The 13,083-nt window shown below is 35.3% G+C and overlaps 1 protein-coding gene across 3 annotated transcripts in view; it reads right to left on the bottom strand.

Annotated features, from left to right (window-relative positions):
- PPFIA2 (PPFI scaffold protein A2) overlaps positions 1 to 13,083 on the bottom strand; it is a 466,644-nt gene that overhangs the window by 63,175 nt on the left and 390,386 nt on the right. For all 3 annotated transcript variants that reach the window (XM_014796194.2, XM_087449132.1, XM_087449134.1), the window contains one exon: positions 2,377 to 2,470. In XM_014796194.2, the coding sequence (XP_014651680.1) occupies positions 2,377 to 2,470 (94 nt within the window). The remainder of the gene's footprint in view (positions 1 to 2,376; positions 2,471 to 13,083) is intronic.

The raw sequence follows: 13,083 nt of genomic DNA, 5'->3' as shown, positions 1-13,083 counted from the left end.
AAATCTGAAACTATGTAATTTAAAAATAATTTATCTTGTCTATCTTATAAAACTCATTAAACAAAGACACTTCACTCTTTGGTAACCTAGACACCAAGACATAGTGTGATGTAAGTCCTGAATAAACGTTAGCATTTATTTACATAAGTCTCATGAATACTGGTTGCATATTTATGCTCATAGAGTTCTCGTTATGGAATAGTCGATAATAAGAGAAATACTTCTGTCTTTCTATTAATTAACTCTACCTTGCCTTGTTGGATTCATTTTAACCCAAACACTATTATTCTATAGGAAACACATACAGAGAAATGTTAGTCTTTATTGTATTATAGAATATTCTTAATATTAAAGTATTCTATTTAACACATCTTTAATTTTGCCAGAACATATTACAAAATAAAGCACAAAAGTCAAGCATAGTAAGAACTTCAAACAAAGTCCAGAACTAAAATCAGTTTTTGCCTGTGAGGGTACTTAGGATTTAAAAAATAATTCCATAAAATTAGTATTAAATCATTCCAATAGTGTATAAAATTAATAATAGCTAAATTTTAACTTTAAATATATTACTTAAAAATCATTGTATAATTGGAATGTTTAACTTTGGTAGCCATTGAAAAGGACATTTAACTTGGTGCCATAGACAACCAATGGAGTGTGTGATGCATTTCCTCAGTATCAGCCTTATATGCAATGTGACAGCTGGTCAGATCGCCATCATTCGTAAACATTTCATTGTGGGAAAACTCAGAATTAAGGCTTAAGGGAAATAAAACAAGTCCATTAGCCAGGTTGGGTTTTGATTATTCTTATTCGTTTAGACCTGAAGTAATTTTAAATAAATAAAATTAAAAGTCCTTTAGACTTGAAATAAATTTTAAAGAATCTATTAAAGAGAAAATTTTTAGAAGAATTTTTTCTCAATAAATAACCATAACATTGAATATAACATTCCTTAATAGGAATAAATAAAATTAAGCTATTTCAAACAGACTATGATAATATTTAATTATATTTTTGAGTGATCAATAATGAAAGAAGAAATATTCACTAGTATTGAATGTGACTCAGCATTTAGTTGTCTTCAAGAAACAATGCTCCCAAGGCCACTTCTTTTTACTGCACAATATTTCCACTAAATTTGGACATATCAAATTTTAAGAAGTAGAAAATTTTTTTTTTTTTTTTTAAAGATTTTATTTATTTTTTGCCCCCAAAGCCCCAGTAGATAGTTGTATGTCACAGCTGCACACCCTTCCAGTTGCTGTATGTGGGACTCGGCCTCAGGATGGACAGAGAAGTGGTGCCTCGATGCGCACCCGGGATCCGAACCCGGGCCGCCAGCATCGCAGCGCGCGCACTTAACCACCAAGCCACAGGGCCGGCCAAGAAGTAGAAAATTAATGAGATAATTAGGCTAGCGAGCTCTTCTACCACTTGTAAGCACATATTTCCTCATTAGTAGTAAACTTCTGCCAAGCAGGTGAGAAGGCAAAATATGATGTCAATTGATTAGCCTGAAAACTTTTAATGACATGAGCATACCTGTTACCAAAATGATGAGTGGAGCAGTGAATATTCTTTCATAGGAAAGAAGGTAAATATGAAAATTATAATCATAACGTAATAAACATTTGAGAGGGAGGAAAAGGAGTAGCCGACCAATAGATTCTGGAATAAAGAGAAATTATGTGGCTTCTAAAGAAAATGTTCTAAAGGTGCTGTTTCATCACCGAAAATGTTACTATGTATTTTAAAAATATGTTATTTATGGACCCACTTGCTTTCTAACAGCTGCTAAGACTCAACATTTGCACTTCTGTAAGTCATTTAAATGTTCCATATTATATGTGAATGAAAAGATACACTATGAGTTTCCTGACAGATGCAAAACAGTCTGCTGGGAATCTAAAATAAGTTCATATTCAATCAGCCTGAGAAAGGTTCTCCTTTTAAATACTCCCTTTTAAGAGGAGAGGTTTTAACTGTCGTGAGAGGAAACACAAAGTTGGGTGGTGTCCACTCACATTTTATCACACCAATTCAGTACAGACTTGAATATCAAAGAAAATATTACACTATTTGTGAGGCTACACTTAAATATTTTAAATATACTTGAGTTTTAAAATAAATGCTTTGCTCTTTTAGAGAAACTGTTTATTTCCACTACAGGCCAAAGATTTTTATACTCATTTCAAAGTATAGCCTGTCAAAACCAGGGAACTCGGGCACTGAATGTTGCAGGGAATACCAGGACAATATTGGCCTCACTCTATTGTTTTGTTTCCAACTACTCTCTTTTTAATTCTCCACAAACAATGATAAAGAGTAAATAAAAGTTAGAAAAAGGAGGGAAAAAATCTCCAAACCTACTTTTTCTTTAGTCTTCTGTCCTTCTCAGCTTGAGTTCCGAGTTTGCCTAATCCCAGGGACTCCTGAGCCGCGGCTTCAGTCTCCATGAAGCCTCCTGTGAAGAGGAACTGTCCGTATTAGGTTGGATACATGGTATCAATTCTGAAATTAAGTTCTTAAACGTTTCTTTGAGCAACCGTTTAGTATCACATTTTTTTTTCTTTTTTTCAGTTGTCTTTATATTTCCAACCCAACATGCATAAAATGACATGGGTACATACATAAACATACACTGAGAGAATGAAAAAAAAAGGTACCTATTGGTATACCATTCGATTACACCTAGTAGCAACATAATACATGTGGCTTGTGCACTGACAAATACATGAATATATAATCCCCAAGCCTTGAGGTCTATTTTTTAATTTTTCATATGGAAAGTAACAGCAAATATCTGTGTAGTGGGTGATTTTTTTCAACATGAAAAATTTGAAATATTTCATATATAATGGGATAAATGACAGCTCAATGAGTAGAAACTCTGGTATGTGTCTTCACTTCCAAATTGAGAGAATGGAGAGGTGTTTGCTGACTGCTAAAAACTTTTCCTATCCTGCTTCTAGAACCCTCTTCTGCTCACCTGGCTGATTCCTATATCCTTCAGTACAAATCTCACTTCCAAAACTTCATACGTTCTGGCAGGTTTTGTTTTGTAAATTTTATAATAATACCTGGAAAGAATTCTAAGTCATTCTTCAAAAGACCCTGGTAAGAATTGTTTTTACCTGACAGATCACAAATAATAATTTGGTTTGGTGTCAGTTTTATTGGCTTTGGAATACATACAATGTATGTAACCTTGGAATGAAAGGAGGAAGAAAAAAATATGTTGGGCATCAAATACAGAGTTACACATTTTATAGTGCTCAAGATCCCTAAACATACAATTCATAAATTAGCTATTGTAACCGAAAAATTAGAACTTAATCCTGGGCTCTGTTTTCTCTTTGGTATTTACCATATCTGAAAAACATGAAGTCAAGGTAAATGAAAAATGCTCACTATTTTTAAGTGGATTAAGGTATATTTTTAAATGGAAGAAATTTAAACTCCAGCTAAGCTCAATATAGGTAGAAAGATTTAAGCTGATACTAACTCTTACAAAGACTACACAAGAAATTTCACCAATATATCAGCAAATAAGAACTATTAAAGACAAGTTTTACTCTTCTGTCTCTGTAATGGACATTTCCTTACTTAACATTTGCAGGTCTTGATCAGGCATGGTTTCTCTAGCAGGATAAAATATCTTATCAAAGCCCCAGAGACAAATTTTGTTACTGTTTTTCATAATTTATTTTAGTGAAAAAAATCATAGGGGCTGGTCCGGTGGCATAGCAGTTAAATTTGCACGTTCTGCTTAGGCGGCCTGGGGTTCACCAGTTTGCATCCTGGGCATGGACCTATGCACCGCTCATCAAGCCATGCTGAGGCGCCATCCCACATAGAGCAACTAAAAGGATGTACAACTATGACATACAACTATCTACTGGGGCTTTGGGAAGTAAAAAGGAAAAAAGGAGGGAGATTGGCAACAGATGTTAGCTCAGGGCCAATCTTCCTCAAAAAAAAAAATGTAATACTTGATACTATTAATTCTGGAGCATAGATATAAATAAGTTAATCTCATAGTCTCATAACTCTATTACTGAACTAGATAATTATAAGAAAGTCTTCTTTGATTGAAAACACGTTGATTACCGTCTAGATCTTATTCAGAAATTCAGAGTTTGGGGATTGAAATTTATTTTATTCAATTATGCACATGTGCAATTAGTACTTAAAGAATTTTTTTATTATGACAGATTTTCATTGTTGGTGTCATTAGGAAAGTCATCCACTAGCTGACTAAAGTACTTTTGGGGATTATTTTTAAATGTGAGATTTTCCATTATGCACAGTGAGTGAATATTTTCATTTTATTCTTCTCATCGGTATACTTGTCTCACTGTACATCCATAAATTATTATTCACAATCTGCAATTAACAATAAAATTGTTCTCTTGAAATGTAAATGGAAATGAATGATTTATTTAAAAGTTACAAAATTCTTGATCAGTCCAGATGGGAACATAGAGATTAATGAGGTAGACCCACTCAATAAAGAATGAGACATTTTCAACCATCACATGGTTGGATGAGCAAGGCTTTTTATTCTTCTGAGGAAAGAAGAACATCTAAATTACGATTTCAATTTTTTCAAGAACCCAATATGTTAATTAGAGAAAAAGAACATTTTTTTAAAAAATGAAAGCTCTGGAAGAGAAATAAAGAAAGCACTAGAAGAATTTTGTGAGACAAAACTAGACCCAGAAAATATAGATATTAGAATTTGCTTCTCATATATAAAAATAAAAAGCATGAGGAGCTTGGAAATACTCTGAGTACTTCAATATCTAATAAAGGATTTAATAAAGAATTGTGGCCACATCCTGTTTGAAAATGCCAATAGAAAATGACAGTTAAGGCCACTGTAGGTAAAATTATTTTTAAGCATCACAAGTAGGAATGTATCCTTACGCAGGATCAGAAGTCTAATTATGTGCATTTTTTCAGCCCTAACAATTAAAACATTTCTAGATGAGAAGAACATTCTCTCATAGAATTGACCCAGCTGCCTCATAAATCCCAGGTTCATCTTTCCACATACCTGACCAGCTAACTTGTAAGAGTGATCTCAGCCAAACTAGCTTATGAACACTTTTACTCTATGGATGATTATCTAAATCTGGTGAGAGTCTGCCTCATTTTTTTCCAGGCATCAGTGGGCTCCTGTGTCTGTGTGGACTTTAGGAATATCTATTCATCTATACCAATATTTTGTTCACTAGTCATATGTGGCTATTGAGCACCGGAAATGGGCCTAGTCTAAATTAAGTGCTGTAAGTATAAAATATGCACAGGATTTTGAAAACTTAGTACAAAAGAAAGAAAATAAGACATCTAATTAATAATTTTATATTGATTACATTTTGAAATGATAATATTTTTTATATTGGTTTAAATAAAATAAATTATTAAAATTAATCTCACCAGTCTCTTTTTACTTTTATTAATGTTGCTACTAGAAAATTAAAAATTACATATGTGACTCACATTTGTGGCTTGCATCATATTTCTTTTGGGCAGTGCTATATACTAGTGGTTCTCAACTGGAGACAGTACCAGTCCCCAGCGGGAATGTAAACATTTGTGTATTTACTGAGGTGAGGGGAGCACGTTTTTAGATGTCACAATGACTGTGAAGTGCAACTGATGTGTATTAGGTAGGGGACAAGAATTCCAAACATCCTTCAATGAGAAGAGAATCCTTTAGTTTGTCCTTCTTAAAATGGGAAGAGTGCCCCCGATGAGAAACAGTGGCCTGTGAAAGCTAGGGGTTACTCATTCTCCAGCAGGTCCATCAGGACTACGGACAGAGCATCATTAAATCCATCCATCTCACGGCATAAGGCGCTCAGGCATGGAAGGCTTGAATCCCATGATTCAGTGGATGCTCAGGTAATAAATTGCTTATCACCTTATCAGTGGCCCCCTCGTGGTTGCACATGCAAAGTCCCAAGCCAAAATCCTTGCCCTCAATGAAGTTCTCTGGGCTATTTATCACTCAGGCACAGTTCCTTTTGTGAGGTCGTCAAGGACTTGGAATTGTTGGAGACAGGACCACTACTAGGGTGTGAGGGGCCCAGTCAAGTATATATTTTTTCCAGACCTCTTTTTATTTAAACATTTTGAGTAACTCAAAATCAATGGGGCAACAATCTAGTGATCCCATCTCATATGCTACTATTCCAGCCAGCAGCAGGAGTGAGCGATTCACTTGTCAGACGACCCTCCTGGAACCAGGGTCAGGCCACTGGCCCAGAACAACTCCATAAGTCTAAGTTTATGTGCTCCCCAGGGCATCTGGTCTACCCCAAGCATGGAGTAGAGAGTCAGGGAGCACCCTGAAGAGGAGAAACAGGGACCAAGGTCTACCTGGTTTGGTTGGATTAGATACTCTGCTTAGGAGGCACTCCTTCCCTGGCTGGTGCTAGGGTCTGACAGGTAACAGAAAACTTCAATGCTTCTAATGATTGGACCCACACAGGTCCAGGTCTTGGCTGAGGGTGTCCTGCCCAGATGGCATTGGCAGCCCCAGCTTCTCCCAGGCACCAGAGGGAAGGTCTTAGAGAATTTCAAGGAAGGTGTTGTGAAGTGTGAGGCTTTCCTAAGACCCAGGCTGAGGAATTTAAGGAAGGACCCTCACAAGCCCAGATGTATGGGGGCTACTGGTTGGAAATATCTGTTCATTTAGATTGTGAATGCAAATATCTCTGTGTCACCTGGGCTTTAAATTCCATTCAGGATAATTTATTTCATGTTGGATCTTGAAGTACAAGTCTGTAGGAATTTCTGACCAATACACACATTGCAAGGTCTCTGCCTCTCCATTTGCCCAGCAGAGGTCCCTGTTATTGCACAAAAAAGGAGACTGGAAGGCCGGTCTTCCTCAGCAAAAAGAGGAGGATTAGCATGGATGTTAGCTCAGGGCTGATCTTCCTCACACACACACAAAAAAAATAGGGAGCTCTAACTCCAGAGAAATTAAGACTATAATCTGCTGCTAATCGGTCACTTCATCTTTCCTTCAGTGTTAATCTCTACCATTCATTTTGTATTTAACCACACTTGAATTTATAAACGGTTACTTAATTGTTTCATGTCTGTTAGTCTGATAGCTCTCTGGAGGATGCACCAAGGCACAGTGCCTGGCTCATAGAGTGTGTAATAAGTGCCTTCACAATGGAAGCTAAAGACTGCTTTCTTCAAAGAAAGGCCCTTTCACCATGCAGAGCATGAGTCATCTCTAATTGATACTTTGTGGAACTTGTGTTATATCTGTTGGTTCCATAGCATCTAGGAACAATCTAAGTTTTTGGGTAAAGGCCAGCACAGCCACTCAAATTTTATGTGTAGAAAGGTGCTTGCTAAATAATGCTGGTGCCACGTGGATGCTGTTTTTTTCGCTATGAAATTATTTTCTTCATTATGCTGATTATAGCAGGTCAATGAGTTCAGACAATTATAATACAATCTGGCAGATGATCATAAAGGAAAGGGAACAGCAAATTAGCATGCAAACAATCTCTTTGAAATATATTGCTTCTCATATGCACTTAAAGAAAATTTGTAAATTACAAGTAGCTTTTATTTTTTTTACTCAATAATATACGCATTTTATATATCTGTAATTGGGGATTCTGTTTGCTCAAATTTAATATATTTTTCTCTTTTTATTGTTTTTTCACAGCTTTGCTGGATTTGGGTCTGTTTGATCAATTCTCCATTCTTGAAAGTCTCTTTGTCTTTGATTTCTGTTCCCTCTGTTGCATTGCCTGACAATGGCCTCTTTTTTTGATCCTTACCATTCATTGTTAACACCAGCTAGGCTGGTCACATGTGTTCTGTTCTTTTCCTTTATAGTCATTAGGGCTCTTTGAAGACCTGGGAAGAATAAATGTATGCATGGCATACATTTATTGCCTAATATATTGACTTTACAGTCACACGAAACTTTGAAATTTTTCTTATAAAAAAATGCTCCCAAGAGCTATACTTTTAGAGTGGGATATTTTGGACCCTCCATATCTCAATTTTTGGGGATAGTCTTCAGGAATAACACTAATTTTTTCATTTGCAATTCCTATCCATATCAGTAACCCATAAATCAGATACCTGTGCTGTTGAAATATTCATGTCCAAGTGATAGCGGGATGTATTGACCAAGGACAGAATGAGTCCTAATCATGCCACTGGAAACCTTATCCAAGGTGGCATCACTCCACTCATTAGCACTATTAGGAAGGATTATTCAACCAGCGATAAATCCCACCTAATTTTTCCATCACCCAGGCCCCATGTTGACATCTTGTCCACAGGCATGTCATGGGTTGCAGCTCGCCCACTGCCTTTCCTGTTCTGTTACTGAGTAACTTTGTCAAAGAAACAAATGAGTGTTGCCTGGCACGGCTATTTTTAACAGTTTAATTTGCTTTGCTTCAAAATAGGTTAATGCCTTCAGATAAAATTAAAAGTCAAGTCAGTCAGGATTCCAATTACTGACGCATAATCATGGATCTTGGGGTTCAGAACCCTGTTCCTATTTGTCTTGATAGGACAGACAATGTAGCAAGTAAAATTTTTCTGGGCCAGGAATACACTGAAGTTTTTGGTTTGTTTTATTTTAAATAAAAGGTTGTATACGTTTTAATAGAAGGTTACATAAAAGGTTGCATATGGTTGTATATGTTTTAATATGTATATTAAAAAATTGAAAGTTTCTTGATGCCAACAGCCATGCTTTAGCTATTTTCCTAAAGTCCACGGCTGGTACTGTGCACTCAACAGTGGCTCGACCTATGCTTGTTCACTCAAAGTGGGAAGAAATATATGACTTTAGATTATCTAGGTTTTTTCTTTTTTTCCTCAAAATCTCAACCCTGTTGGGCTTCAATGCCCTCTTGTTAATGCTTCTTTTTGAGTGAAATCTTTCTCTTCAAGTAAGCAGATAGAGGCAAAAATGAGAGTTTTTGGACAGCTCCACTTATTTGTATATTCTGTTCACACAAGGTAAACCTTCATTTTACTCATTTTATTTAAATTTTAAAACTATTAAACAAAAAAAATAATAAGGATTTTATAATTCCCCTTTTGGTCTGGGCAGTTTTTCTGATTATTGGTTTATTTGGGCTAGTGGCGTTCTTGACACTGTTCTTACGTGTCTATGTTATTCACTTATATCTATTATTTGTTATGGATACAACTTTTGTACCAAAATCTTTTAAAATCTGTTTTTAGGAGGAGGTCTCTTATTTCAGATATATTGCTTCTTCCTTAAGTTCACATCACTGTTAAGCAATTGTGAGTGTCTTACCTCCTCTTGAATCACTTTGATAATATCTAGCCTTCCTTGTCCTAACCAGTCTTCCATCTTGGTTAAGACTGAACTTGTTTCTGGAATTTTAGTATTAGTTTGTGTGGAAGTCAGGCTGTGGTAGGTTGTAAAGTGACTGACAGATGAGCAAGTAAAAATAGTAGTTGTGGACACTCACTTAAGCTTGGATATTAAGCATAGGGGAAAGATGAGTCAATACCTAGGGAAAACGGCAGGATCAAGTGAGGACTTTTAAAATATAGATTAGATTTGAGCATGTTTAAATATTAATGGAAATATCAGAGATGCACTGCATCTGGATGCATAAATCAGGGGAAAAAGGCTGTGGTCACTGGGCTGCTAAGTCTTAACAGGATGCTATTACATCCTGGATCTGTGCTCCAGGAAGTCAGCAGAAGTACTTATTTGCTCTGCTGTCTCCATGCTCCCAATGAGATTATCAACCTGTTTCTGCATCTTTTCATCTTGGGACTTGTAATGTAGAAAGAGAGCGAATGAAAAAAACAAAGAGAAAGAGAGAAAGAGAAACTAAAACCAGAGCCCCAAGTCTGCTAGAAGGAATACTTCCTCTGCTAAGACACCCTCCCCAAATTCATTGTGACCTTCAAGTAGACTTGGCTCTCATACATGTTTTATCTTTCCTGCATAGCACTTAAAGATTGAATTTGAATGCTTTAAATGGAAGAAAAATGCTCACTGATTCATTTTAGTCTACATCACTCCTCTTATTTTATACGCTGTGCATGACTTGATGCACCTAGTAGACGTTTTAGTTTGCAAATCCTGCTCCTACATTATAGGCAATAATACTTTGAACAAGAACTGTCAAACCCTCTGATAAGAGCAGAATGAATTTTCTAAAAGATACTTGAAAACTTGAAACCTCCTATTACTACCCAACTTTTCTCCATACTTTTGTGACTTGAGTGAGTAATCACCAACCATTTGGAAAACATGGTATAATAGACTTCTGAAATAAAATAATTTTGTTTGGTTTCTGTTACCTTTAAGCAAATGCTTTTCCATGTAATGCTTCCTTTGAGTTTTGGGGTTTCCATATTTATATTGCCTCTGCTAGTAAAACATTTGTAAAAATAGACAATATGTATATTGAGTTTGATTCTCTGTGCTTAGGGGTTATCAATGTAGTTACATCAACTGACCCCTCTTATCTGAAGTTTACCTTATTACTTAGCTTTTCAGATTGTTATATAAGGCAAACAACACCCTCTTTACAAATATTCTCTTCTGTGAGTTACTAAAAATTCCTCCATTGTTGTTTATCATTTCTGATGGAACCACGTGAGCATTCTCTTAGTTTTATTTAGACAGTTTTCTTTCTCCACACCACATTTCATTTAAAGGCATCTATCATAGCTACTCTCAGGTTAACTTATGTTTCTCTGCCCTTATGAGCTAAACTCTTCAAATAAGAGTTCTAAATCTTAGGACACGGTCCAAAATTTCAAATTTGGTTCTTTGACACCATCTTCCCTCTACCTTCTTACTTTCCACGCCATCCTATCTTATCTTCTATTTCTACTTTTATTGGTAGAAGAAAAAATATTGTCAGTGCTCCTGTGTCTGAATTTTCCAGATCAAGATATTGAAAACATAATCACTAGAGATGCTACCCTAATTTCTTCTGATGCATGTATCAGCAGCATGACATGGTAGCCCCTGGGTTTGATAAGTCTTCATGATCTTCCCCTCAAAACCTGGATACACCTTCCAGGACAAAAGGGGACCTGAGTCCACATCCCTCAACCAAAGTAGCAGTGGTGCCATGGACCATTTTCTTCTGGTACAAATATGGTTTCCTGAAACCTATTTGTGTCTATATTTTCTTCTTATTTCTTCAAGTCTTATTTCCAATAAAGATCTTTTTTTTCTTAGTTTATCCAGGAGATTTGATGCAACCTCAATGTAGCTTCATATAGCTTCAGAGGTATAGATTTTTGCCCTTGTCTTCCTCACCAGTATTGCAGTCTTTACCAAGCTGCTGACTCGGGCTCTGTTTATACTCTATCTCTGTTGTTCTATGGAGTAAAACAAAATTGCTCAGAATTCTGAAGTCTTCCCAAGTCTATGTGATCCCAAATAACCATTGCTAGTTTCTAACTTGGATGGAGTTGATAAGAATGTAATTGTAATTGATTCCCTTCTCATCTGTTCTGACATAGAGACTCATAGTCACTGAAAATGGGTAAGAAAGGCCAGGTTTCTAGAAGGCTGTTTAGTTTTCTGGACTTTAAATTACATCTAGGATACTCCCATTTTGACAGACTATTGTTAGCAAAATTCTTAACGATTCAGTAATTCCTCATCAAAGTTAAATATAAAATAAAAATAGAAAAATCTAAGTGAAAAAGATAAGTATATTTTAAAAGGGAAAAGTAAATTATAGAGCCTAAGATGAACATATATGTTGAAACAGGAATAAATAAAATGATTACTATGTTACCAAAATAAATATTTTAAAATGACTATCCAGGCTACTGTGAATTACACTATAATATATTGGAAATGACAATTTGGTAAGAATACAAATAGTTGTCAAATAAAATAAAACAAATTTTAAAACAACGTTTTGGCTTATACATTTTATATCCAAAAAATAACCATCTTCCTTCTTTCATTATGCAATGATATTTTTTATAGCCTAAGGGGTTCTTCTCCTGAGAAACAGAAATCCAAAGAGGATTTAATTCTCCAGCTGAATAGCACTTAATCACACAGCTGGCTACACATCAATTTCCCATGGCTTCTGATGCTTTGTGTGGGTTTCACACTGTGGAAGCTGGAAAAGGCATTTTTGAATAATATTACAATCTGCAAACATAAATATTATTCTCAGAAATCCTTTTGGTGCCAGAGCAGGAGACTAAGCCTGGGGGTTGGGGCATGACTTGTGAATAGTCATTCCTTTATTTGAGAAACCAAAAGGGGTGCTAGGAAATTCTGGTATCCTTCTGTTCAGCACTTACCATTGGAGGTAAGAGCTAAATCCTTTCCCAATAATTTAACTCTAGTTCTAAGGTAAATAGAAGGAAAAGAGGGAAAAAAAGATGCAATCACTAATAACCAAGATGATTAAGAGAGATATCAGAAGAAAAAGCAAATATATAGAAAGACAACAACAAAAAATGTCAAGTATATCTATCATCATTTCAGGGAGTACATTTTACAGAGTCTTTTTGTTTCAGACAATTTTACATATATATATATGTCTCTATCTATAAATCTATGTTTATATATTTACCTAGGGTCATTTCAAATGTACTGATCCATACTTTTATTCAATTAGTCATTAATAATTAATAATCTCTATTACCGTATTCCTTCCTCTATCCTTCACCTACATGTAGTAGAGTTTGTTAGCAGAAAGCTGTGATAATTTTAAACAAAGAAACCCTGGCCTTGACATTTTATGCTTTATGTATTATAATGCTTTATTGTGATTTAAAAAATTCTTTTGGATTTTTCGTAGGATTCTCAATTTTTTCAACAGAAAAGCTTTTAAATTCACAGAGAAATTTTTTTACACCTTTTTTATACATATATATAAAGTGTATATAATTTATACACATATATAGAGTATACTTTTTTTATACACATGTATAGAGTATACTTAACGGTTTTAAGCTGGTTTTGAAACATCGGCACTAGGATGACTATCTCAATTCTGCGAATTACTAAGACACTGTTTACTCATCAATAAATAAAGATGA

Source organism: Ceratotherium simum, chromosome 25, assembly GCF_057802395.1.
Source record: "Ceratotherium simum simum isolate JZ-2026a chromosome 25, ASM5780239v1, whole genome shotgun sequence".
NCBI lineage: Eukaryota > Metazoa > Chordata > Mammalia > Perissodactyla > Rhinocerotidae > Ceratotherium > Ceratotherium simum.
The sequence above is the reverse complement of the archived record's forward strand: the minus strand, read 5'-3'. Positions and strand labels throughout refer to the sequence as shown.